The sequence below is a fragment of the Bombus terrestris genome, chromosome 7 (genome assembly GCF_910591885.1).
Source record: "Bombus terrestris chromosome 7, iyBomTerr1.2, whole genome shotgun sequence".
Lineage (NCBI taxonomy): Eukaryota > Metazoa > Arthropoda > Insecta > Hymenoptera > Apidae > Bombus > Bombus terrestris.
The window spans coordinates 3,297,174-3,321,744 of NC_063275.1; the positions used below are offsets into that span (position 1 = coordinate 3,297,174).

The following is a 24,571-nucleotide window of genomic DNA, read 5'->3' on the forward strand; positions in this document are numbered from 1 at the left end:
ATCTTTTAACATAAAAGTTTTTTTATGAAATAATTAGAAAAAATTAACTTTTCTATAAAAATATTAATTTATTCTATAATGTTTAAATTAATTTTCTTTATAAATTTACAGATATATCGGTGCAATTTATGGATTCGATAGACCAGTGTTATTCTGCAAAAGTAACGAAAATTTGTACTGCCATTACAGATATCCAGCAAAATTCCTTTCTGATATTGCGATGGAAGGTAATCAGTTTTGGAATGACATTGTGGCGCTTATAATAATACTTATACTAACGCGATGTGCCGCGTATTTTCTTCTTAAGTGGAAGATCATGTCTGTACGATAAACCGATTAAGTTCAAAGTGATCTTCGAACTTGTTGTTTCGATTTTGTTTCGTATCGTAAGCGATAAACGATCGTTATTTAGCTGTATAGGACGTTATATGAAAGGTACTCGAAGAATGTATTTATACTATTTCTCTAGTTTTGCAAATACTTTCTGCTCAATACAGGGTGACTTTTATAGAGATATAAAATTGGTTCTTAAGTAATTTTGATACTAAAAAATAAATACATTTATATGTAGTAGTTATGAATTCTTGAAAAATGTGTATAATTCTGACTAAGTCAAAGACATTGTTTTTATTAAACTGGTTTAATTAACGGTTTAATTAATCTCGTTTAATTAATGATCTGGTGATATCTCTAATTTGTAAATACCAGATTTTCTTTTTTTAAATGAGAATAATGTCGGCGATATCTACTCGTTCGTAATAACATAATACAATTTAGAATTATTCTGGAATCAATTTTAACTTATTCGTTATTTCTATTTTTCATATTCAATAATAATAAGAATTTTAGACATTTGAATGTCTAAATTGTAAATTAATCTTTCGTGGTCGAATTACATTACGATAGAATAATTTTTTTCAATAATCTTAATAATTCCATCACTAAAGATTGATAGACGAGAAGAAACACGCTGTTATATGTAAATTAAGTATATATTTAAGCTGATACATTTTTCCGAAATGATATTTTCGGAAGTTGAACGTGATATTTTAAAATTGCTCAACGAACGTCAATTACCAATGCAAATATATTTTTTTACATATTAATTTACGAAATAAAATGAGAAAATTGGCTCTCCAGTTGTACGTTACGCAAACTTTTATTTTATAAGTATATTTTATATGTTAATATTCTATAATTTATAACGTGAGAAACCTTTTAACTTCTCCTACTTGAAATTGTTAATGATACAACCAATTGTATATCTATACAATTAGTTATACAATTGAATACTGCTCATACTTCTGTATAAAATGATATTGTTAAGTTCATTATTCTGTAACGTGTGATGGTAGAAATTTCTTGCCCTTTTTGTACTTGAAATTATCGATTGTACATGTAAAGTATTTTTATACAATTATTTTATTAATATATTTATATTCAATATATTGGTGGGACGAAGAAATTGTAGTTAATCAATTGTAACTTTGAAACAATCCTATTCAAAGTATTCTTGTTTCCATCGTCAGTGAGCTACGTTATGTGAGTGTTTACGGAAATACTTTGGACTTGTGATTACGATTAAAGGAACAGTAAAACATTTGAAAGATATTTCTAATAGAGTACATTTATTAAACTTATGATAACCCTTGGATAATCCTCAGATATAATACTTCTACGAATGAATATTTCTTGATCGAGTATAAAAGTGTTCGATATTTGTAATATGAACATACATAGATAGTGGAAAATATTTATCTTGATAAGAAAATCCGTATCTTAGATCTTGAAAGTATAATTAGGTGAAAAAATAGAAGCATTTAGTGTATTATAAAAAAAGATTTAGTACTCTTATCTATTTATATAAAATCCGATAAATGTTATCGCAACACGTGTAATATTCGAAAATTTTTATAAATTGCTTGACTTACGAGCTGTAATGGAACGTATGTAAATATGCCTTAAATAAAGAATAAGTATTACCATTTATATATTATAATAGTTACATAATAGTTATAATATAATTATATAACCAGTTATATAATATTATTAATTGTATACAAATATCACAATGACAAAATTTACAAAAATATCAATATAAGTATTAATAATATCTTGTGATAAAAATATTAATTAACTCGATATCATATGAAAAGTATGTATAGATACATTTAAGCACATCATCTTTTGGCTTTATGTGCTTTCCATTTAAGTACCAAGTATGTCAAGAGTTGTAAACACACTATCCAAACAGATAAACCTAATACAGTCATGTAATAGGAAATTGCGGGCATATCTATTTCTTCTAAAATCTTTTTAGGTGAACGTAATGGACAATAGATTTCATCACACCGTAAATTTTCTCTGTTTCCATCGTAAATTGCTTGCAACATACCTTCAAATCCATACCTACAGAAAATCAAAAATAATTTTCTTTCTATAATTAATTTTATAAAAAAAATAAATCTTTATCAATTATGAAATGTATTAATTACCTAAAGAAACTAGTGGAACATAAAGGTTGGAGAAATGATGGCACTTCCGTAAATTTTAGGAAAAAGCCGGCAAATAATATCATTGGCATATTGAGTGCAGGAATCAAGAAAATTCCCATCTGAAAATATTAATTAATTTTGTTAGTATTATTTTAATTTTACGTAATTGGATTGTCTTTATATCAAATTAATATGTGTTGAATTCTGAAATTACATAAAATTACAATGATACAAATGTTATAAGTGACGTAGTATGTATGTTCCCAATTCGGCGAACGTAAGGAGAATACTTGATCCTATACAGTCACGTCGTAATTATCTCGAATCATACATTACATGCGTATCGAATGCAGCCCCAACAAGCATTCCTGATGATTGTCCAAGAATTGTTGTTAAAATACAAATTAACCACGTACGTAAAAATCTATCGCATTGCATCGGTTGACCAGTCATATAGTATGCAATTGAAATAAATACCGAAGGTGTAAGAATCTACAAAGATAACTATTATATTAAAAATAATATTTTTAATCAATATACTGTCATTACATTGAAGATGTTTATGCAAATTTATACTTTTACAAACATAATTAAATAAAACAACGGAATCTAAATAAAGATTTACCCTACTGAATGTTATAATAAGTATTTTATTTTTAATATTTTATATATTCTTTCATATTGCAAGCATTCTAAATATTTTTGTGCTTCTAAGTTTCCCATAAATGCATAAACATCCGCAGTCTAATTATCATATTAGAGTAACAAACATATATGTATTATACAAATGCTACTATTACACTTACTTGTAATGGCAAATCTGACAATACTTTTACAGAAAAGTAAGACCTTAAATGATACCAATTATTTAAGTACTCTCGTATAAAAACTGCAGCTTCTATAGGAACTGTAAGTAAAGCAAAAATTTAACATGAACTTTGTAATAATTAGTTTGATGCTTAGATTTCTAATATTGTAAAAACGATGCTAACAAATACTTAACTTACATATCTGCACAGCCGGCATGGAATTCGCGAAATATAAAAACAGCAGAATAAAAAATACACAAGCTATATTGCTGTGAACCCTACTAGCATTAGTTCCTGAATCGTAAAATACTATGCCTAGTAAAAAAGCTACTACAACGTGAGCTGCGAATCTCAGTTTTGTCAAAGTCTACAAAAAACAATTTGTACAAAAATGAAATTTTTAAATGAAGCGAATTACTACAAGTTATTAACTTCTGATGTAATTACTAACATTGTCTCGTTTAATACAAATTAGTGCTTTTAATAATAAAATCTTCTGTTCTTGCCATATAGACGATAGCTTCGATATGTCGGTACTATTATCCAATTTTGCGGCAACTTTAACATTTATTCCTAAAATACTTGTACTAGATTATTCATTATTATTTTAACATTAGTCTATTATTTACTCTAATTATTCTAATTATTCTAGTAAAAAATTATTCTAATGTTATCTTTACAAATAGCGAATTTCTATGTAAATATTTCAAGATAATATAATTACCCCTAATAGGATGTTGGAAGTGTTTCTTCCATTTTAAGTATTTATCTCGACTAAGTTCCTGTAGATTATTTAAATCGCCACTTCTTTCCCCAGTTACAACTTCTACAACTACAACGAAATTAACAATGAATATATTGAGTAATTACCAGATTCATATTATTATTAGTAGCATTTATTATCAAATGAAGGTTCCACGGGAAAAAGGGGGAATGTCAAATTCTAACATATCTAAGGAAACGAAAATTTATTTTTTAATATACACACACAATATACATGTATAATATCGCAACGTCATATTTTCTCATAGATATTATATAAACATAAAACATTTTATTCTTCATTTTGTTCTATATCATTCTCAACTTTCATTCATGATTCTAAGTAATATACTGTAAGTATTATATATAGTATATATGTGTGTGCGTATGTATATATATATATATATATATATATATATAGTAAGTGAGTAATATAAGTAAGAGTAAATTAGTACATTAAATTGTAAAAAATGAAAAATATGTGTCGTTACACCTCAATTTGTTATAACTACTGTAGGACGCAGAAAATTTTAATTCAAATTAATACGACATAGCTAGCGATAAAGGGCATTCACAGGAGTGTACGAAGAAAGTAAAAAGTTCGTTAAAATTGTCATTCCCTGTTTCTCCTTTGCATTCTTCAAATAATAACATATACGTATATTACCAAATTCGGATATATTATAAAACTGAGGACACACATATCCTGCTTCACTAAACGTGCAGAAAACGTTGTTCCAAGCTCCGCAATAAAACGACGTCCCGTTATGTATAACCAGTAAATCGTCAAATTGCGATATCATACGACTACTGGGTTGATGAATCGCACAAACGACTGTGCAACCTCCTTTTGCTATTTTATGCAACAGTGCAATTACCTATCCGAAATATTTTTATTCCAAATAATATCATTTTCTAGATCACTTTTCAAGGTTAGATATTATAGGATTAATGTTATAGACCTGATTCGAAGATGTACTATCAAGTCCACTGGTTGGTTCGTCGAGTAATAAGACAGATGGTTTTGTGATTATTTCTAAACCAATTGATAATCTTTTCCGTTCTCCACCACTTAGATTCTTTACTAGAGTGTCTAAGCAGCTTGTCAAATTCAAATTTTCTGCTATTTCCGTTACCTGTAAGGTTAGATTTACATGTATATGGAATATTTCACTTGTAAATGTATAATTGTGTTTTGATCAAAATTTTCGAAATTTAATATTTCAAAGTTTCCAAATTTTCGAACTTCTATACTTGTGAATTTTTAAACTCTCAACTTTTGATTTTTCAAACTTACAAGTTTTTAAACTTTTCAATTTCCGAATATCCAAGCTTTTACATTTTCGAGCTGTCAAACTTGCAAATTGCTGAACTTTCAAATTTTCAAAATTTTGAATTTTGAAATTTCAAAAATTCCGAATTTCCGAGTATTTGAACATCGAGAATTCTAATTTTTCAGACCTTCGAATTTTCAAATCTTTAAACTTTCAATTCTCAAATTTTCGAACTTCCAAATTCTTAAACTTTCAATTTTCAAATTTTCAAATTTGAATGATTTGAAATTTCGAAATTCTTAAAGAAAAGTTCTTTTATGACATTTCGCCACATGGATCTTAAACAAATAACCACAAATTAATACATATTACTTTCTACAACAAATGATGTACATGTAGAACGTACAATCAAATTGAAGGAGCGCAGTTCACGAATACCATGAACCTTTAAACGTGCTGCAATGTAGAGCGTTTCTCTGGCAGTAAGAAGAGGTTGTAAAGGAAATTCTTGCGGTAAGAAACATGTATGTTTTCGGAAAGCTCTGCCATTCCATTCTTTACCGTTAACTGTGATCGATCCTTTAACATTTGTACTTTTCAGGTTACATATAATACGAAGCAACGTCGTTTTCCCAGCACCGGAAGGACCGATAATCGCCGTTAATCTCTCAGGTCGGAAACATCCTGTTATATCCTCTAATATTCTTTTTGATTTTTCTGTAAAAAGATAAAGATTTGATTTTCTCTATGATAAATTTGTATAAAGTATACTATCCAGAATGCAAAAATTTTTATCTTTATGTGTTATTTCAAGAGTATTTTAAATCTTTTTCACGGAAATATATAGTTTTGAAAATTCATATGAACGTTTAATCCAGAAAGGTCTTAACCATATTTTAACTGTAGAAATTTGCGCAAGGCCGTGATATTATAGAGCGGTAAGCGGTGAACAGCAAAACAACTGATAATACAGTAAATGCCTATGTTACCGCTTACCGCTCACTGCTCTCTATATACTCATCTGTATGACCTAACCGACCGTCTCACGGAAGCGGGAAAATAAGAAATACCTCTTGGGTTAAAAAATAATCTAATCCAATACTCATGATTCAAATGCGTATAGAGTAAGCCATACAATAGGTTAAGTACCAAACTTTAAAAAAGATATCGTCAAAGTCCACAAGGACGTCGCACATCAACAAGATGATCGAAATTGTTTACACCATATTTCCATGAAAAACGAACCTCATTTTTGGTTTCAGTGATCTTAAAAATCCCTAAAAAGTATTATTTTGCCTGAATATTTTGCAGTCCAGATACTACAATAGAACCGTAATTTTATAATATTAAATGCTTGAAAAATATTTGCAAACAGAATATTAGAAATATTTGGTGAACAAACGTTTACTAATATTGGGTTGGCAACTAAGCGATTGACGGATTTTGTCATTAGGTGGTATAGACAATATCCGCAATCACATTGAAATAGAAAATAGCATTAATGAAAACTGAAGTTCAGGTCAAAGGTCATCAAGAAAAAAGATAAAGTGTATATGTGAATTTGCCGTTTTAATTAAAGGACAAATTATTTTCATTCTTTTTCTATAAATGTATAAAATCATTGTAAAATTAAAAATCATTGTAAAACCCAATAATTAAACTGCGGACTCTTATACAAATCCATAATTTTGGGAATATAATTAAAAAAGTAGGAGTTCAGTAGAAAATTATTTTAGCTAACAAATGTGATAGAAAGTACTATATTATGGATAATTTACATATTCTTCTTCTTATTTCTTCTTCTTCATACTCTCTTTTCTTTCATATTAAATACATTCTGTGCAATTTTATACATACAAATTTATATATGTATATATATTATATATATAATATAATATAATTATATACTATAAATTCCTAAAAATCCGTAACCTACTTACAATTTACATTTGTTGTTTGCCACTTGCGACTAAAGCATTATCAATGCATATACTTATCTTCATATTATGTTAAATTTGAATAAATATTATTAGAAATACCACCTATATGCAAACGCACGAGTGTTTTTTGTTATTGTTAGTTACGATATTTTTTTAATTTTACAATGATTTTATACATTTATAGAAGAAGAATGAAAATAATATGTCTTTTAATTAAAACGGTGAATTCACATATACACTTTGTATTCTTTCTCTGATTCTTACGTAAATGACCTTCAACCTTGACTTCAGTTTTCATTAATGCTATTTTCTATTTTGATGTGGTCAATATTGCGGTTGAGATTACACAATTTAACCTATTATTCACACATCATTAACAAGCAACGGGTTAATGCAAAATATATACTTGCAATTTATAATAAATTGTTCAAATAATTGGCTGAGATAAATAAAAATCATCATAAAGTATTACGCGAATAGATACAAATAAAGTATAAAGCCTTCTCATTTTCGTTCCTACAGATCATTCGTATTTATAGTTATCGCTGAATTTAAAAACATACTGCTTGGTAAAAGTTTTTAAATATTAAAATTATGAGTCGCATATTACTGATTGGAATACATACATTTATGTATAAGTCACATACGTAGCACATATTTGTGGCATAAATAAACATTCTTACCTACTAATAATCACTGGTACAATCAATTAAAAAAGTTTGCATGTTTACATTGAATTTGATGCGTCCAGCTTATCAAAAAGAACTAAAATTCATTATAAAATTATACTTTCATATTAACTGATATTCACATATTTTCGGAATAAGTTTAAAAAAATCTAAACATCTACACCATAAAAGACTAAACGTCAGAAATAGCAAAATCTTTAATTTTATTAATTCTAAGAAGATCGTAAACAGTTATTGATATCTACAGACTGATACCTTTTAATGTGTTCATAATATATTTATAATCGTTAGATGGTATTGACAAAATCCGCAATCACTTAGTTGCCAACCCAATATGTAGCTATGCACAATAGGAGTATGTATAATTTTGTAAAATTATATTTTATATTTTTTTACTTCTTCTTTTTTTATAGATCTAATAATTTGTATTATTTTTGTTCATAATAAAAATTAATTTGTTATATTTCAAATATTGATTCATACAGGCTTTTGTAAGGAACTGTACACAGTCACAGAATGCGTAAAGACTAAACTAAGATAACTAAAGGTATCAGGTATCTTAGCTCAGCAGCAAAATATAATGAAAAGAAATAATGAAAAAAAATAAGCAACAAAAAGTTGATTTCTGTCTTTAAGCTTGAAGTAATTAATCGACAATTATGTAAATGTTAAATACCATTTAAAAATTATTCTCCTCGATTAACTAATAGATAAAATGATAACTAGTCATCCTTTAAGTAATGCAGTTGTTTTATTTTCTTCATACACACGAAGTAACTAAGAAAGGAAAAGGTATAGTACAATAAAATCATAAAATTGATCAAGTATCAAAGTTGGCATATTTTAAATATACTTTAAAAAATTATATATAGCATAGAAAGCAGAGTTAAGTAATACACAATTTACTACTTTTAATTTTCTAGTTCACATATATATTTTAAAGGAATTTAATATATTAATTCACAAGTAATTTTGCAAACCATGGTTTGAAATCTTTCTTTCTCCGTATTATTAATATTTCAACAAATTATAAACAGCATTGCGTTGGAAAACAAGTCCAAGCAATACACAATTTATTATTTCTTATACTTCTTCAATTTTATAATGCACAATTATTCTAAAGGAATTTGATATATTAAAATTAACAATTAATTTTACAATTTTTACAGATTTAAAATGCTTCCACAAAATGCATACATCTTTGGATACACATACATATGATCACCACTGACTAGGTTTTAATTTACGACCTCACTATATCTCTCGCATTAAGTATACTTGCCTTTACCAGAGCAGATGGAATACGAGAGATTGTCAAACTCGATGTGCATCTTGGTAACCGACTGAGAATTTGAATTCAAAAATTTCTGGTCCTCCCCCATTGTCAGTTGAACGGTGCATTCTTCTTCGCCGATCATTCTCGCTGATGGATTAACGATTGCATTATTATGATGCACTTGCATCTTGATTTCTTACATCCGACGACTGTTAAATATGTATTTAAACTAATCGTCCAGATAAACCACTGGAATTTGACCCACGAAAATGGATATTTACGCAGGTTGCACTATGTTATCATCTGTTATCACATATACAGCGCACAATCACAAATGATGATTATAGCTCAAAATGCTTCAGCTATTTGCTGCTTATGAAATGGATGTTTTCCTCCACAAAATAAATATAAATGATCACTTAGTTTCACATAATCAAAATTCCATCGAGGGGAATACTAAATATATATATATACATATACTTCCAGCAATGTTACATCATAATATATATACATATGTTCACACTTTCAAAAATTAAAACTTCAAACTATTTTGTAATAGCTGATTTTAAAGACACAATGTTATTGTGAGTAAATACTAATTTAAAGTGTTTAGCAATTATTACTAATTAGTAAATAATTTTTAGGACACGTTCAGTTGACTGTAATTTTTCACAATTTTAGATTCATCTAATATGAAAATTTTATACGCAATAAGGAGATTGCACTAGTTGATGAAGAATACATCAAGAAGGTAACAAAGAAGATGTACATTATTCACTATGATTCATTGGTTGCATATAGTTAGATGTTGCGATGAAAAAAGAATTTTTCACGTAGTTCGTTGAATTCACTTTATTTAGCAGAAGAAGCATTATGTTTCCAACGCACGCTTTATCTAACGGCGAACGCAATAGAAACGATATGCGATCCCAACGAATTCTTGACGGCGACTGCCGATTAACTCTTTATTACAGGGCCGTACAACTTTCTTGCTACGGGAAGCGTGTCCAGTCCCGTTTGACCTTGCATTCTGGAGTTCATTGCATCTGAAGTGCTGCATGCGTAACTTCGTTTAAAACATTTCTATCACGATCACTTTTATAAATCGACGATTCTTTATATTTTTTCATTGTTTTTATTAATTACTGTATCTAACAAAGAGCTTTTTCCTGCTAATTATTAATAAATGTTATCACTATCAATATTACATTAGGTTGTCCCAAAAGATTCTCTCTTTTTATTAATAAATAATAGATGTACAATATTTTATTTTATATCAAATTATTGAGTTACGTACGACCCATTATGATCTATTACTTTTCTCCATCTCTCTAATATACATAATACTATTTTTCCAAAACTTCCGGGATTTGCTAGAAAAATATTGTTTTAGGTATTTTAATATCATCTATTGAACTGATTCTTTTACCGCGAAGAGAATTTTTTAACAAGAAGAATAAACAATAATCACGGTGGAATATCCGGAGAGTACGGAGGAGGTAAGACATCGCAATCAAATTTAATAAGTTGTTTCTAATGGCCAGAGTTAACGAACAGACGTCGTATTCTACTGCAATAACGTCAGGACCCATATATCTTTAACCGTTAGAAACAAATTATTATCATTTGATTGGGTTGTTCTATCTCATTTTCCATAATCTCCGGATGTGGCTCCGCGTGATTATTATTATTCATTCGTTCCGTTAAAAAATTGTTTTCACGATAAAAGATTCAGTTCAATAAATGACCTAAAAATGCATCTAAAACGATATCTTGCTAGGAAATCCCAAAAATTCTGGGAAAATGATATTATGTGAAGAATGAATTGTACATAGCTCAATGACATGGTATAAAATATAAAATATTATGCACTCATTATTTACTTACAAAGCAAAAGAAACTTTTGGGACAACTCAATATTTATCAAAACCTTTAAGAATACAGAATAAAAAAATTATTGTTAACGTTTGATATTTAAATAATTCATTGTAAAAAATCTAAACAGTATGAATATATCACATTTTGAAATATTTGCGTAAAATTAGTATAATCAAAATATTATGTATATTGTTAATAATTTTTGGATAGCATCTTTAACATTTTCAATCAAAAGAAATGTTCTCCGCGAAATGTTGGAAATGAAAATGCGAAGCTAGAAACAAATTGAAAATAAATGAATATATTTAATTTTTTATAATATTACGTTTTTTCTAATATAAATCGACTGTAATTATAAAGCGGTTGCTAACTTTTTAAATTTAGAACAATGTTGTATAGTATATTTAGTGTAAGCGTATATACCGTAAATTTATGGAAATAAGCATGGAATCTATGAATAATATATATAATTATACTTTAACATGTTCCAAACGAACATAATGTATATAAAAAATTTGCTGTTATCAATCGATACGAAACACAGTATCAAAAGACATTGGTTCGTGATATTTACTATCTGAAGATAAGAATTTCTATTTCTGTTTCGACAAACAACATCGTATTGTACAAATAATTATTCGTCGCTTCTTTTTGCCATAATAAAACCACAATTAAATGCAAATATATATTCTTTTTCTTTTTTCAATAAAAATTTCTTATAAATTCTTGTCTTTCTTTCTTTTTATACAGAAGTTTTAAAAGAAAATCAGTCTTTAACAATAATTCATTTATATTGTTCTATTTACACTGAACACAACACGATCGTAGAAAAAATGTTTCATTGACATCTCACACATATTTTCGATTTTGTGTTTCTTTTTATACACGTTTCTCTAACTTATATTTCAGTAATGTGTATGTTCCAATATCCAGTGCTATATATAGGGCGACCAATACAATCAAACAGAACCAATAGTTAGCTTGCTTCATGTCTACAGCGTTTAACAACGTCTCCGGTATGGCAAAATGGCAATAGACGTCTGAACAAGAAAGCTTTGGTCTATCATATCTGAAATCACAGAAGAATATTATGTTAACAATTATGTAAAAGGAACAAATTTTATAAAATAAATTTTATGCTGTAGATTTTACCCATAAATAGCGATCATTACACCCTCGAAACCATATTTAAGAAACGATAAATGGAACAACCATCGTAAGTACGGATGAGCGTCCCTGAATTGAACGAAAAATCCACTGAATATCAAAAATGGAAGAATCGTGAGTGGTCCAAAGATCATACCGTGCTGAAGCAAATAATAAAATAAGAATGCAATATATGGTAAGTATTTTTAAAAATATACATTCATACAAACCTGTACTTTCATTCCTGTTCCAACTAAAAGGCCAAACGTTTGAGCAACTATACTGACAGCAAAACACATCAGGGTGTAGAGACAAAATCGTTGAAGTTCTAATAATTGATCACTCATATAATATACAATGAGAATATACAAAGAAATGGCTGTGAATTGAATGGGAATGTCAGCTAACTTGTTAGCAAGGTAAAAAGAATGTAACTTGTACCAGCGATTGAAATGCTCCCGCATGATGATTGGTAACTCCGAGGGAACTGTGATGTAATAACAATTTTTGTTGATTAACATAAATAATTTTTATTCAAGAAAACAAGGTAAAATGTTTTCGGCTTACATGTTGTTACTGTTGCGCTGAAGGCACTGAACATAAGAAACATTATATTGAAAAACAGAAGATTGAAGTTATCCAACACGTAGACAGCATCTTGGCCTATTTTGAAATAAATCACGCCAACGATCAAGGCAATTACAAAATGCATCGAAAGTCGTGTAAATGTTAATACCTGTAAAAAGAACAGAAGGCAATTTGAAAGTTGTCTTACTTTGTTAAGAAAAAATATATATAAGAAATTATGGTTAATCTATTGAAATGTGACGCTCTCTCCGATTTCAATGTTTTTGAAATATGTTGTAAAACTCAACACACTGAACTTTTTTCTACTCAGATAACCGTCGGTCGTCCTTAGTTTCCCACTTAGATGCAACAGTAGCCCGCCGTTCGCTCTTACTTTTCAAACTGGGTTGGGTTAATAGTAATATCAATTTGCGAACCCCCTTATCGGTATTAATGTAAACTGTAAACAATGCTGGTCAACCACCTCACGCGACGGTCGGATTAATGCATATTACTACTAACCCAAACCAGCTTGAAAATTAAGGCCGAGCGGCAAGGTATTTTTACGTATAACTCTAAAACTAACGCTTACCGCCAATTATACGAATAGGAAAAAATTGTTCAAAATGTTGAATTTTACAATATATTTTAAAATCATAAAAATCGAAAAGGGCATCACACTTCGATAAGTTCATCGAAATTATAGATGAAAAATATTTGAAAATGTTAATATTTCTTTGATGTGTAAATTTCTATATAATTTTATTATAAATATATCCATTGAAATTGGTAGAAGTGTCTGAAATATCATACTTTGACCAAGGTCAATTACTTCTGCGGTTATATCGCTAATGTTACTTATTACATGTTTCCCAAGTGTCAGATTTCTCTAGAAATGTTACGAACTTTGTATCTACATATTCATTTCTATTTCCCGAGTTATAAAAATTTTGTTTAACATTTCAATATCAATTTTCAAATTTAGTCGAAACATTCTAATCAAATTATACTATCAAACTCGGCTCATACAATCGAATTTAAGAAAGGTAATATTACAAAGAACTCTTTCACAGTTCTTATCATTTAATAGATGCTGACTCAGTAATCAATGATCTCACAGATGGGACTGGCTTTATTATTATTGTACATTTTCGTGTTCTAAATATGAAGACATCTATATATAAAAAATACCGACCAGTCGCATATCTATTTTTATTCTTACGCGACTAGTCCGTACACGTGTCACAAGTACAACAAATAGAGAAGACTAACAAATCCAAATGAATCTATTAATACCATTGTGTTGGCTCTTCTTACAACTAGCGAGTAATTTTACAATTGGCGGCTGAGTTATACTACAACTTTCTTCTACGTTTTGTCTGTTACAACGAACCTATTTTGTAAATAATATGCAGCGGCTGCAATAAATATTTGCACATTACATACTAATCAATTAGATTCAAATATATTGATTTTCGTATCATTTAGTAGTACTTTCATAAGATTACAAAAATTGAGTACCGTATAATTGAAATATAGGACCTGATAGAAAAATACTTTATTGGAAAATATAAGCAAGTGCAAATATTTTTTATTTACATTGTATTTACATTGTAGATAAATTTTTCATTCCAAGATCGAATTATTCATTACCTTATCTCTCGAGAGTCTGATAGCGTTTCTTTTAAGTAAAATGAACAGCTGTTTCCAGAAGCCAATGGCACATCCAGCACCAGCTTTATGTTTACCATAAACGTGCTGTATCTCCATCGGAGACCGTTGTCGAAGTGCTTGGAACGAAGCTGTCACATTCAAAGCGATCACTTCCTCCTGATGATTGACGTTGGTTACATTACTGATTGACCTCCATGCATTATTTTTTCCATTCTCGATGGCATTCACCATCTGCGGCAGATATCTGCCGTAATCTCCATTGCAGATTTCCATCACTATAAAAAGAAAGACTTTTTTTCAAACATCATTTAAACTTGGTTACCCTTACCTTTTTTAACTGATTTGAAGAAGCGAATAGGAAATGTTAGTTGATATTTTAATAAAATTTTCTTGCTAATTCACGAATGTTTTGCGTAATACTTATAGTACGTATGATTAAAGGCGCTTTGTGTCTTGTACATCAAATGTCTTGTACATCACGACAATTTTGGCAAGTAGCAATAGTTCACGTTTCCATAAATCATATACTGTCTTTTTCTTTCTTAAATGTGTATGCAAAACGCTCGTGCAATATCTCTTTTGATGATTCTTTATGCAGGGATATCACTATAGATAGGATATACTGTAAATTGACAATATGATCAAGGAAATGGTATGAAATATGTCCGATTTCTATTTTGCTTACGATAATCAGCTGGATTATAGTGAGTTGGACATTGCAAACCGAGGCTGCTCAAATAAGGCACTAAATTCTGTGTGCTACCGCTGTACACACAATTTCCGTCTGCCACCACATAAAGATGATCGATCATATTCAACAACGAAGCACTGGGCTGATGAATAGAACAAATCACCGTTTGTCCCGCCTTTGCCAACTGCTTTAGCAACGTTATACAATATTTTGAGGTCACACTGTCTAATCCACTGCAATTAATATCAAATTATCTATTTATTATTATTATTTTTTAGGAAGGAATAATTTATAGTGAAATTCTGTATTAATAAAGCATACAGGTATTAAAGTACAAGTATATACCTAGTGGGTTCATCGAGAAATAGAATCGGAGGACTGTTGATTAATTCCAATGCAATGGCTAGTCTTTTCCTTTCTCCACCGCTAAGTTTTCCCGTTCGTGTGTGGCGACATGTGTCCAGGCTCATTGTGATCAATATCTGATCAATCTAAAAACGTGATTCAAAATTAGTTTTCTTTGAAATTAAGAAATATGAAATGCTAAAAGAAATACTTTTGTTATGTTCTATAATAAACTAGAATATAAAACTATGAAACTATAAAACAATTAATGGGGCAATTAATTCAACTTTTTTAACAATTATACGCATGGTATATCAATAATATATATATATATATTAATTGTTATATTAACAGCATTAATTGTAATTGGTATAATAACATAACTATATCATTGATCTATGCTTTTGTTCAATACTGTAAACATCATAAAATTTCTGTTGTATTTAACCTCTTCAATGATGAATTTTCTTAAGTTAAAGAGAAATTATACAATTTTTCATTTGAGTATATCCAATTTAACTTAGATCAACCTTATTCAAAGCAAAGAAAAAATGAAAAATTAATTATTAATAAACAAAGAAAAATTAACCCTAAAGAATGAATAATGAGATATTTTTAATGATGGAGAGCTGCTTCTCTGACCTTGAGCTCCTAAATGACTATAAACAAGCTATAGACAACAAAGTCTTCGACGAGTAATTTTTCAATTACTTTGAGCATTGTGGCTTAGAACAAACAACTCTGATTTTAACACAGATTGATGAATAAAATGTAATATACCTTTTGTTTCTTTTGTTGAGGACTTGTGGTAAGTTTTAGGTCAGCAGCAACGTTCATTGCTTCCTGCACGGTCAACAGTGGCTGCAAATTGTCGTTTTGCATTATATACGCTAACAATCTTCGAAATTCATTGAGATTCCTGGCTTTTGAATTGACCATTATATTCCCGGTTACGCCAGTCGTTCTGAAAACGGCCCAAAGTAATGAAATACATTTTTAATCCTACGATTTGTATCGCGTTTCCAATTTTCATACTTTCTTTATCATTTTTTAGATTTCTTTTCCTCTTTTCGATTTCCTTCGTTAATTTTCTTGTTTTATGGAAGATAGAAAGATTAATTTATAGAGGAACTATGTTATACGCAGCCCGTGTGCCGAAAATAATGAATCAATATTCAAATTATATAAATGTGCCAATTTGCATCAGTTATCACGATGCAGTTAAATGCATCGTGATAACACACAATGGTCGATTTAAAATGCCTTCAGCTAACCTACTTAAAACATCGCATAAACTAATCAGATGATCCTAGTGTATTTGTAATTGTCATAATGAATCATTAGACACAATTTGATATTTTTAATTCACTAACATGTAAGAAAAAATATTGGATAACAATAATCGAGATGATAAAATTGTAAGAAAGAGGTCACTCAGTAACGTTATCATCTTTATTTAAAAGAAAGATGAACCTATATAAATCTAATTTGTTATTTAGAACCTTCAAACATATAATTTTCTAAACCTTCTAGTAGTAATTTACAAAATGACTTCTTATATGTGAAAAATGTGATATGATGTTAAAAATTATAATATGAAGTATAAGAATATATAGACAATAAATATATAATATAAATTTAATTAATGAATAAATAATATGTCAACGGTATTTCTTATAACAAACGTTCATGAGAGCATGGAACTAGTCACGTTGCAAATAGTGGTTTATCGTTCTTTTATAAAATACAAGATTTCTTTGGTCACGCAAGTTTATCGGTGATAATTCTATTTCATCCAACGAACATCGAATTATACTTCGATGCGTACTCAATGGAAATACAGGTCATGTCTGTTTGATCGAGCAATGAAAGGATACTATGTATTCATTACTACAATCTCACACAATTGAGCATTTAATAATACTTTCTGATTAATAGTTTAGAAGTAATGTTTTCAAACATTCACGTGTTCATTGTCTAAAACAAGCAATATAGAAATTACTATTAAAAATAAATTTTGAGGCAGCTAAAAATACATAAAATGAATATAGTAATAAAATGATGGAATTATATCAACAGTAATTAACAAAAATATTAACCATAATATAACTAAAAGTATTATGGTTCATATCATGTGTATCACATGTTCAGTTTTCATGCTATTATCTTTCGAGCCAGACACTCGTCTCGAAAACACGTGTTTCTCGTATCAATTTTCTACAACTCCCTCTTCTGTTGTGACCGTTAAACTGTCATCTAATTTATATGGCATGTGGACTCATTTACCAGCATTATTCTATTAAAGTAGAGCGAGAATTTCATTTTGATTAAAAATTTCTAGATAGCATGTATTTGGTAAATCGTAGGTCAGCGAAAATATATCAAATCATTAAAAATTTCAATTTGATGTAGCGTTAATAGCGTCATCGATGGTTGATAAAGTCAATCGTATGGTTGTCAAAAATGACAAAGATCGCGACATAGTCCCCGTAGGTCAATGATATCTGATATTTTGAGATCAACCGGAAATTGACCGTTTGCAACAGAGCATGTGACCGTACTTGATGCTTACAATTTCACACTACATGCTACTATGATTACTGTAATGTAATAATTGCTCATAATATAACAGTCCTGCCAACGTTACTTTATAACCACAAATATTTCTAGTGTTCGCTCTAATATGTAATATCAATGGCATAAAATTATTGAAAAGAGGAATACGTGTAGCGAAATTATTTGATTTTTGTATTTATTCGAAATCTTGTATTTCTTTACTGGGTTTCTCCGCTTTAATCAAATCTTAAAATTATTGTGCATAGAAAAGACTTGTCAAACTATCATTTACCTGAAATTATTATTACCAATAACAGTTATAATATTTCTGAGATTAAATAAAAATAATACACATTATATGATATATTAATATGAGAGAGTGTAAGACTTCATCAAACGTTAAAAAGTTTAGTTCTCAATAGTTGATTTTCTAGTTATATAATATTATATCATTATTCAACATCGTAGCACAATATCATCATAATTATTATTAACGTGAATCTATTGAGTCCAATTTATCCAGGGACTTTTTACAAATGTGTCTTGTTTAGCATTAGTGGTTATTTATATTTCCTGTTCCAAATTCGATAAATTGTTATCGATGATTCATATAAAATTTCGTCGAAATTATTTACTCTGTGTCATGTAAATGATAAAAAGAGATTATAGACAGAAGAAAATACAGATAAGAGATCTACTAACGTAAAGCCAGTTAGAACATCCATCAATGTGGACTTTCCAGCACCGGACAATCCCATAATCGCCGTAAGTTCGCCGGCTCTGAATTCGCCGCTCAAATTTTTTAATAGTTCAGTCTTTTCTGAAACAAACATTTATGTACATATTTTCAGCAGACATGCGTATTATTAAATGATATCTTGCTTAAAAGAAATAACGCCAGCTGAATTATCAACGAAAGTTAGTGTATTGGATAGATATTATGCATTGTTGAGCTTCGTTTTTATAGCGATAACACGCTGTCTTTTCAATGTAAACTGTATAAAGTTTATAAAGGCTCGCGCATTTGAGTTGATTTATAACATTAATAAAAATAGTATTCTATATGCTAAACTTTTGTAAGATTTTTTCAAAATTTTTTGCATTAGATAACATTGCGTAGTTCCATCCAATTTTAGTTAAGTACTTAACTTTAATTAAAGATATGGATGAACATCAAGATCTATATAATAACTAGATTTTTATGTATTTATGTGAAATTTAAAGATGTACACAACTGTACAGAATGCGTATATTGTATACAAAAATATACAAAATATTTCAATGAAAGTAGAGTACTCGTTATAATTTTTTAATAGCTGAAACAAATTCAAGTTCTATTACTTTGGTCGTGTATATAAAAATGTGAATTTGCAGAAAAATAGGCAGTTTATATAATGAAGCAAGTAATGAAGTAATAGTGATAGAAAATAAACAAATTTAAAACGTTTTCTAGATAATTTATAAAAGTAGTAAATTCCCAAATTTGTTTGAAGTTACAAGTTTTTAGGCTTAATACCCTATGTTTGGAAATCCGCGGTGAATCTGAAGGGCTTCAAAAGGAAAGAATTACAGTCAAAGGGCGAAATTTCAACTTTTTGTGGCTCATCGTGCAACGTACACCGTAAATGGTATATTCTAAGAAAAAAAAGTAGAGGAAGGAAAAAAGGCGAAACTTTTAATAGGAGAGAAGGAAAAAGACAGAGGCTAAGTAATAGAGAGACTAAATATTAATGAAAGATATACATATGTATATCATTACAATCTGCAGCTGCTATAAGTTATGAAATTTTTGCAAACACTAAACGACCCATACTTTCACTCTGCAATACCGACGCATTTCTCTCGCATCGCTGCAAGAATTTTGAAATTGTTCGTTTTGAATTCTTCCCGTCAATTATCGACTAAAAGTGGAAAACATCAATTCAGTGCATGCTACATTGCGTGTCGATAAATCTAAAACACCAAACCGCTAATTACGTAAGTATATTATTAATTGCCGATAATAAAGACACGTGATAATTCCTACTTATGCTTTACTTGTTTACCTCGTCCTGTTTTCATCCGATCATGAGATCTGCATCATATTACATTCCCCGATGTTTGCAAACAAGCTCACAAGACTCGCTTAAAACCGATCGTTTTCACTGTTTGGTAAAACTAGAAAGCAAAATCAACGGAAAAGAACTTAAAGGAGAGAACGGAAAATGGCAAAGGTGGGAGTAGTGGTGGGGGAAAGCATACTTTTCTTATTACGATATTATTTTTTTAATTAGTGCTATGTTAGGTCCCTGTTGGATTTACGTATCATTTTAAGTATTCGATATCTCTAACAAAAATAAAGGAAGAATAATTTTCTAACCAACAGTATGATATTATTATTTCATCTTTTAATTAATGTGATACGTTAAACCCTCGTTGAGGTTATGTACCACATTTATATATTTGAAATACATAATAATATATATCTTTTTCTAACCAACAGTATGATATTATTATTTCATCTTTTAATTAATGTGATACGTTAAACCCTCATTGAGGTTATGTACCACATTTATATATTTGAAATACATAATAATATATATCTTTAATAAAAAAGGACTTTTATCACATATATACATAGAAAGTTACGTGGAAAGAGAAAGATGAAGATAAAAGATGCTTCTTATATCGTTGACAGTAGCATAATGAAGGTCTTATTGAATTTGTAACGGATGATTTGACTCTATTATGTTTTTAAAGACAGTATCAACGATGTTTATTATTCTGTCATCTTCTCTGTCGTTTCTGTTTATTAACCATTTCAGGGTTAATAAACTCATATGGCGGCACACATTGGCGCACGCATACAACACAGAGAGACGAAGTAGGGGAGGGTCCGATTGTGCATACAGTCAGATACAGACGATACAGTCTATATTTGTACACTCTCAAGGGAATTCTCAAGCATTCCAATTCGGAGAGCGAGAACAGCTCCTATTGTATTATCATCTTAACAATTTATTTACCACGATATATTTGCTCTAAAATATAGTAAGAATATTTTATTTTAAGTACATTTAATTTTACACTGTTTTAACATGAATGTTATCTACCACGAATACTTACTAAAACTAACTATCATAAAAGAAGTGATAGATAAGAAAATAATTATTTTCTAATATGGTCATTGGTTATCTAGATAATCATTGTACACATGTTAAATGTCTGCTTCAATTATTATTAAATATTATTCGAATCTAAACAAACATGAAGTCTAAAAAAATACAAGAAATTATCCTTTATGTATTATAATTACCGTGTAAGCGAGCTAATTGAAATTGACGTTTCACTTTATTTACATTAGACTACATCGCAGTTCATTCTTTTCTAAATTTCTTACCCCTATCAGTTAGATTATGTAACATAACTAAAAGTGATAATAAATAGAAATTGATTGGAATTGATATCAACAATTATCTTTGGTTTTAAAACTAATCATACAATAAAATATTAATTATATAAAATATGATTTATAAAATATTTTTTCGAAAATCTAGAAGAAAATAAAAATTTATTATAATTACTATAATTCAAGTAATGCACGTTATAATACTATATTTGTATATTGTAAGTATAATAACAGTAATAAATATCATTGGTAATGCAAAAAAGTGAAATTTTCATAATTACTAACAGCTTGAATGTGCCTTAGAAAAGTTAATGTAGTTTATTCATGCTAATTAAAAACGACTATGTTAATACTTTGACTCACATGGAACGCGAAAATTTTCGTCCCCGTTTACCACAAAATTAGCCAACTTCGAAAACCGTTATTCAGTTACGACGCTATCACATTCAGTTCCGTTAACTCGTAAAGATCTTATCTCATGAATAAACATTATATTCATTTTGTTGGTCGCAATACATTTGTGTATTAATTAGATATTAATATTACTCCTTTGAAAGAAAAAAAGATAATTCATCATGCACCAAACATTTTGGGTTGAATAAACAGGACGCCAAACCTATATTATGTTATACGTTATACGATAAGAAAAATCAGGTAAAGATTTCTATAGATAAAGTTTCGTGAAATATGTCACTTTATTCAAACATATTCGATCAATGCATTTCATACTTCATTTCCAATACAAAAAGTTTCATATGAAATTTGCAATAATAAAGAAACTTTACGTGAATGCGAATAAAAAAGCACGAACAAAAGATTTGTTACATTATGGAAGTATTTATATACATTAAAAGCAAAAATTTTTTATGAAAGATTTTACATAACAAGAAATTATTTATATAACTTCCATGTAACAAGTTTTTTACGGAATTTATCAGAGCAAACAATTTTGCTTATAACAATGACTTAGTTAAAATTGGATTGTAGTGAAAAACTTACTTCCAGAAAGTATCCACGGCCTGGCGCAGTAGGTAATATTTTCGAAGACTAAAAAAATCGATTTCTGGATATCCATTAAGTCCTCTAGCTTCTTAGTACTGGTCGGAGCATTTTCAGAGGTGGTCACATTATGCCTTAGCTGCTGTTGCATCTCGATGAGTACCTTCGTGCTCATTTCCTTTGTTCAATCTTCCTCGGTTCCTCACATCCGACTTTTCACTATGTGCTGCTAATTCCTTCTTTTCTTAATGGCCGATGTAAGTTATCAACACTAAACACAACGAAACACACGCATGAGACCGCGATAAACAATACGCGAAACGAGGACTAAAAGAGAAGTAAAGAAAGACCGAGTTGGTATAGCAAGTCTCAAGGAATTGATTGTCACATTTCGTAACCGTCATACCGTGGGTGGACGTTTATGGAATTTTATACAAAGCAACCAGAGCTTCGTACGCTCTCATACATTTACTTTATTCCATATTTTCTTCATTTAATTTAAAAAAGATCATGTTTTCAATATTCACTAATATCTATATTTAGCCTTACGTAACATAGTAGTTATTAGATTGTGGATTGTTATGTGAATTTATATTTTTGAGAATATAATTTGAATAAGAAAAGCTCAGTTGAAAATTGTATCTAAATACCACACATTACATAAAGCATTATACTGTTGGTATTTTATATGTACATATATATTTTGTCATACTTTATCCATTCTGTAGTATATTCACAAACAAGCACTTTCTTATTTCCTACAAGTACATACAGATTTGCAATCTAGTAGTCACGGACGATTAAGAAAACTGTTGGCAACACTTATTTTATCCGTATTCTTACCGATTTGAATTGTAAATATCGATGTACATAACATGATGAATCTACGTTGAAACGCTGTCAAAAAGTTCCATTGTAGAAAGCGAAAAATATAGATAAAATGCGTCAAAAATTTTAACTTTAATAATGATATTAAATATAGAAAATAATAATGGTATAATATAATAAATTTGGTGTTTTATATATGTATTTGAACCATTTAATATTATTGTCTCATATAAATTCCACGTGCTAAAATTTGAAATCTAAAGTCCTCTTAATACATTCGTATCGCTAGACTGGTTCTATTATCAGTCTATGATGCGCTATTGCCGCGTGTCTCTAAGATTAGAGAACAAAATACAAATTAATCGCTTTCATCCAAATCGTATTCAAAGAACAAATTCACACAAACTTATATAACTTTCTATATTCTATGTTTAATAATGTTTTAATTTGATTAACCGAAAAATTTTGTTTTGTTTATATCATAACTTAATTTGTAAATCGCGGAAGTTTGTACAAATTCATATCTTTGATAAATACAATTAACAGACTCGATGACTAAAGTGTGAAACTCGTATCAAAGAAATCAAAATGAAGTACATGAATAAATACATAATGCAAGAGAAGAAGCTTCATCTATATATATATCATAATGAGTATTTGAAATCTTAAAAAATCTGTTATCAGTTTATAAGGTTTCTATAAAAACTCATAAATTGGTTATTATTTATGGTAGTTACAATGTTAAAAAAGTGCAAGTCGAATAGAAATTCATTTTACTTACTAAATACTATAAGTAAACTATAATAGTATAATAATATATAATATGTAGTATAGTATTAATAAGTACAATACTATACAATAACTATAATAGGTACGTAGTATAATTGATAATTTGTTATTCTATACAGTATATCACCGTTAAATTTCCCTTAAATGTATAAATATCCACAATCTAGTAATTTGTTAAGAAACACATACCGACGAAATATTCACTAGAACAAACACTGTGCATTTAATTGTAAATAAAAATAAAATTTCTTTGATAGAAATGTTTTATGTAGATGTTTTATACTGTACGATACAGCTCTCGTACTGCTATCAGCGGTGACATGTGAAACGCATACAAAGTTCACCACACGAGGACAACACCATAAATGCAAAAGTACAAGACGTGTTGAACGAACTCCTTGTTAGAGGAGGCGCGCTGCTGTACTGCCACGACTGGCCACGAGCTACAACTCAGCGGTAAAGGCG

The 24,571-nt window shown here is 29.1% G+C and overlaps 3 protein-coding genes across 15 annotated transcripts in view; 1 reads left to right on the forward strand and 2 right to left on the reverse strand.

The window, feature by feature from the left end:
* The window catches only part of LOC100644403 (ATP-binding cassette subfamily G member 4), a 25,963-nt gene extending 24,352 nt beyond the window's left edge, over positions 1–1,611 (forward strand). For all 4 annotated transcript variants that reach the window (XM_012309910.3, XM_048407415.1, XM_048407414.1 and 1 more), the window contains one exon: positions 112–1,611. In XM_012309910.3, the coding sequence (XP_012165300.1) occupies positions 112–331 (220 nt within the window). In that variant the 3' untranslated portion in view covers positions 332–1,611. The remainder of the gene's footprint in view (positions 1–111) is intronic.
* Positions 1,610–11,168, reverse strand: LOC100644523 (ATP-binding cassette subfamily G member 4). 5 transcript variants are annotated; one of them, XM_003396275.4, is made up of 11 exons: positions 9,252–11,161; positions 5,747–6,057; positions 5,029–5,202; positions 4,734–4,944; positions 4,029–4,136; positions 3,756–3,877; positions 3,503–3,671; positions 3,302–3,402; positions 2,832–2,987; positions 2,496–2,614; positions 1,610–2,409 (listed from the first exon to the last, which is right to left on the reverse strand). In XM_003396275.4, exons 1-11 carry the CDS (start codon positions 9,430–9,432, stop codon positions 2,181–2,183), a joined length of 1,881 nt encoding a protein of 626 aa, XP_003396323.2. In that variant the 5' UTR covers positions 9,433–11,161; the 3' UTR covers positions 1,610–2,180. The 5 variants fall into 5 exon arrangements, 3 of the variants coding, with proteins under 3 accessions (XP_003396323.2, XP_012165299.1, XP_020719349.1); XM_012309909.3 differs by having other exon boundaries at positions 3,756–3,862; positions 9,252–11,157; XR_001098820.3 differs by having other exon boundaries at positions 2,328–2,409; positions 2,720–2,987; positions 9,252–11,168.
* A 515-nt stretch (positions 11,169–11,683) lies between these two features.
* LOC100644723 (ATP-binding cassette sub-family G member 1) lies at positions 11,684–24,571 on the reverse strand. Of its 6 annotated transcripts, XM_048407418.1 has the most exons (12): positions 24,296–24,571; positions 22,490–22,760; positions 18,805–18,922; positions 16,327–16,510; positions 15,547–15,692; positions 15,196–15,434; positions 14,490–14,785; positions 12,837–13,005; positions 12,678–12,756; positions 12,500–12,597; positions 12,276–12,430; positions 12,012–12,192 (listed from the first exon to the last, which is right to left on the reverse strand). In XM_048407418.1, exons 2-11 carry the CDS (start codon positions 22,662–22,664, stop codon positions 12,312–12,314), a joined length of 1,623 nt encoding a protein of 540 aa, XP_048263375.1. In that variant the 5' UTR covers positions 22,665–22,760; positions 24,296–24,571; the 3' UTR covers positions 12,012–12,192; positions 12,276–12,311. The 6 variants fall into 6 exon arrangements, with proteins under 6 accessions (XP_012165301.1, XP_003396325.1, XP_020719347.1 ...); XM_012309911.3 differs by having other exon boundaries at positions 11,684–12,192; positions 12,500–12,756; positions 24,395–24,571; XM_003396277.4 differs by having other exon boundaries at positions 11,684–12,192; positions 12,500–12,756.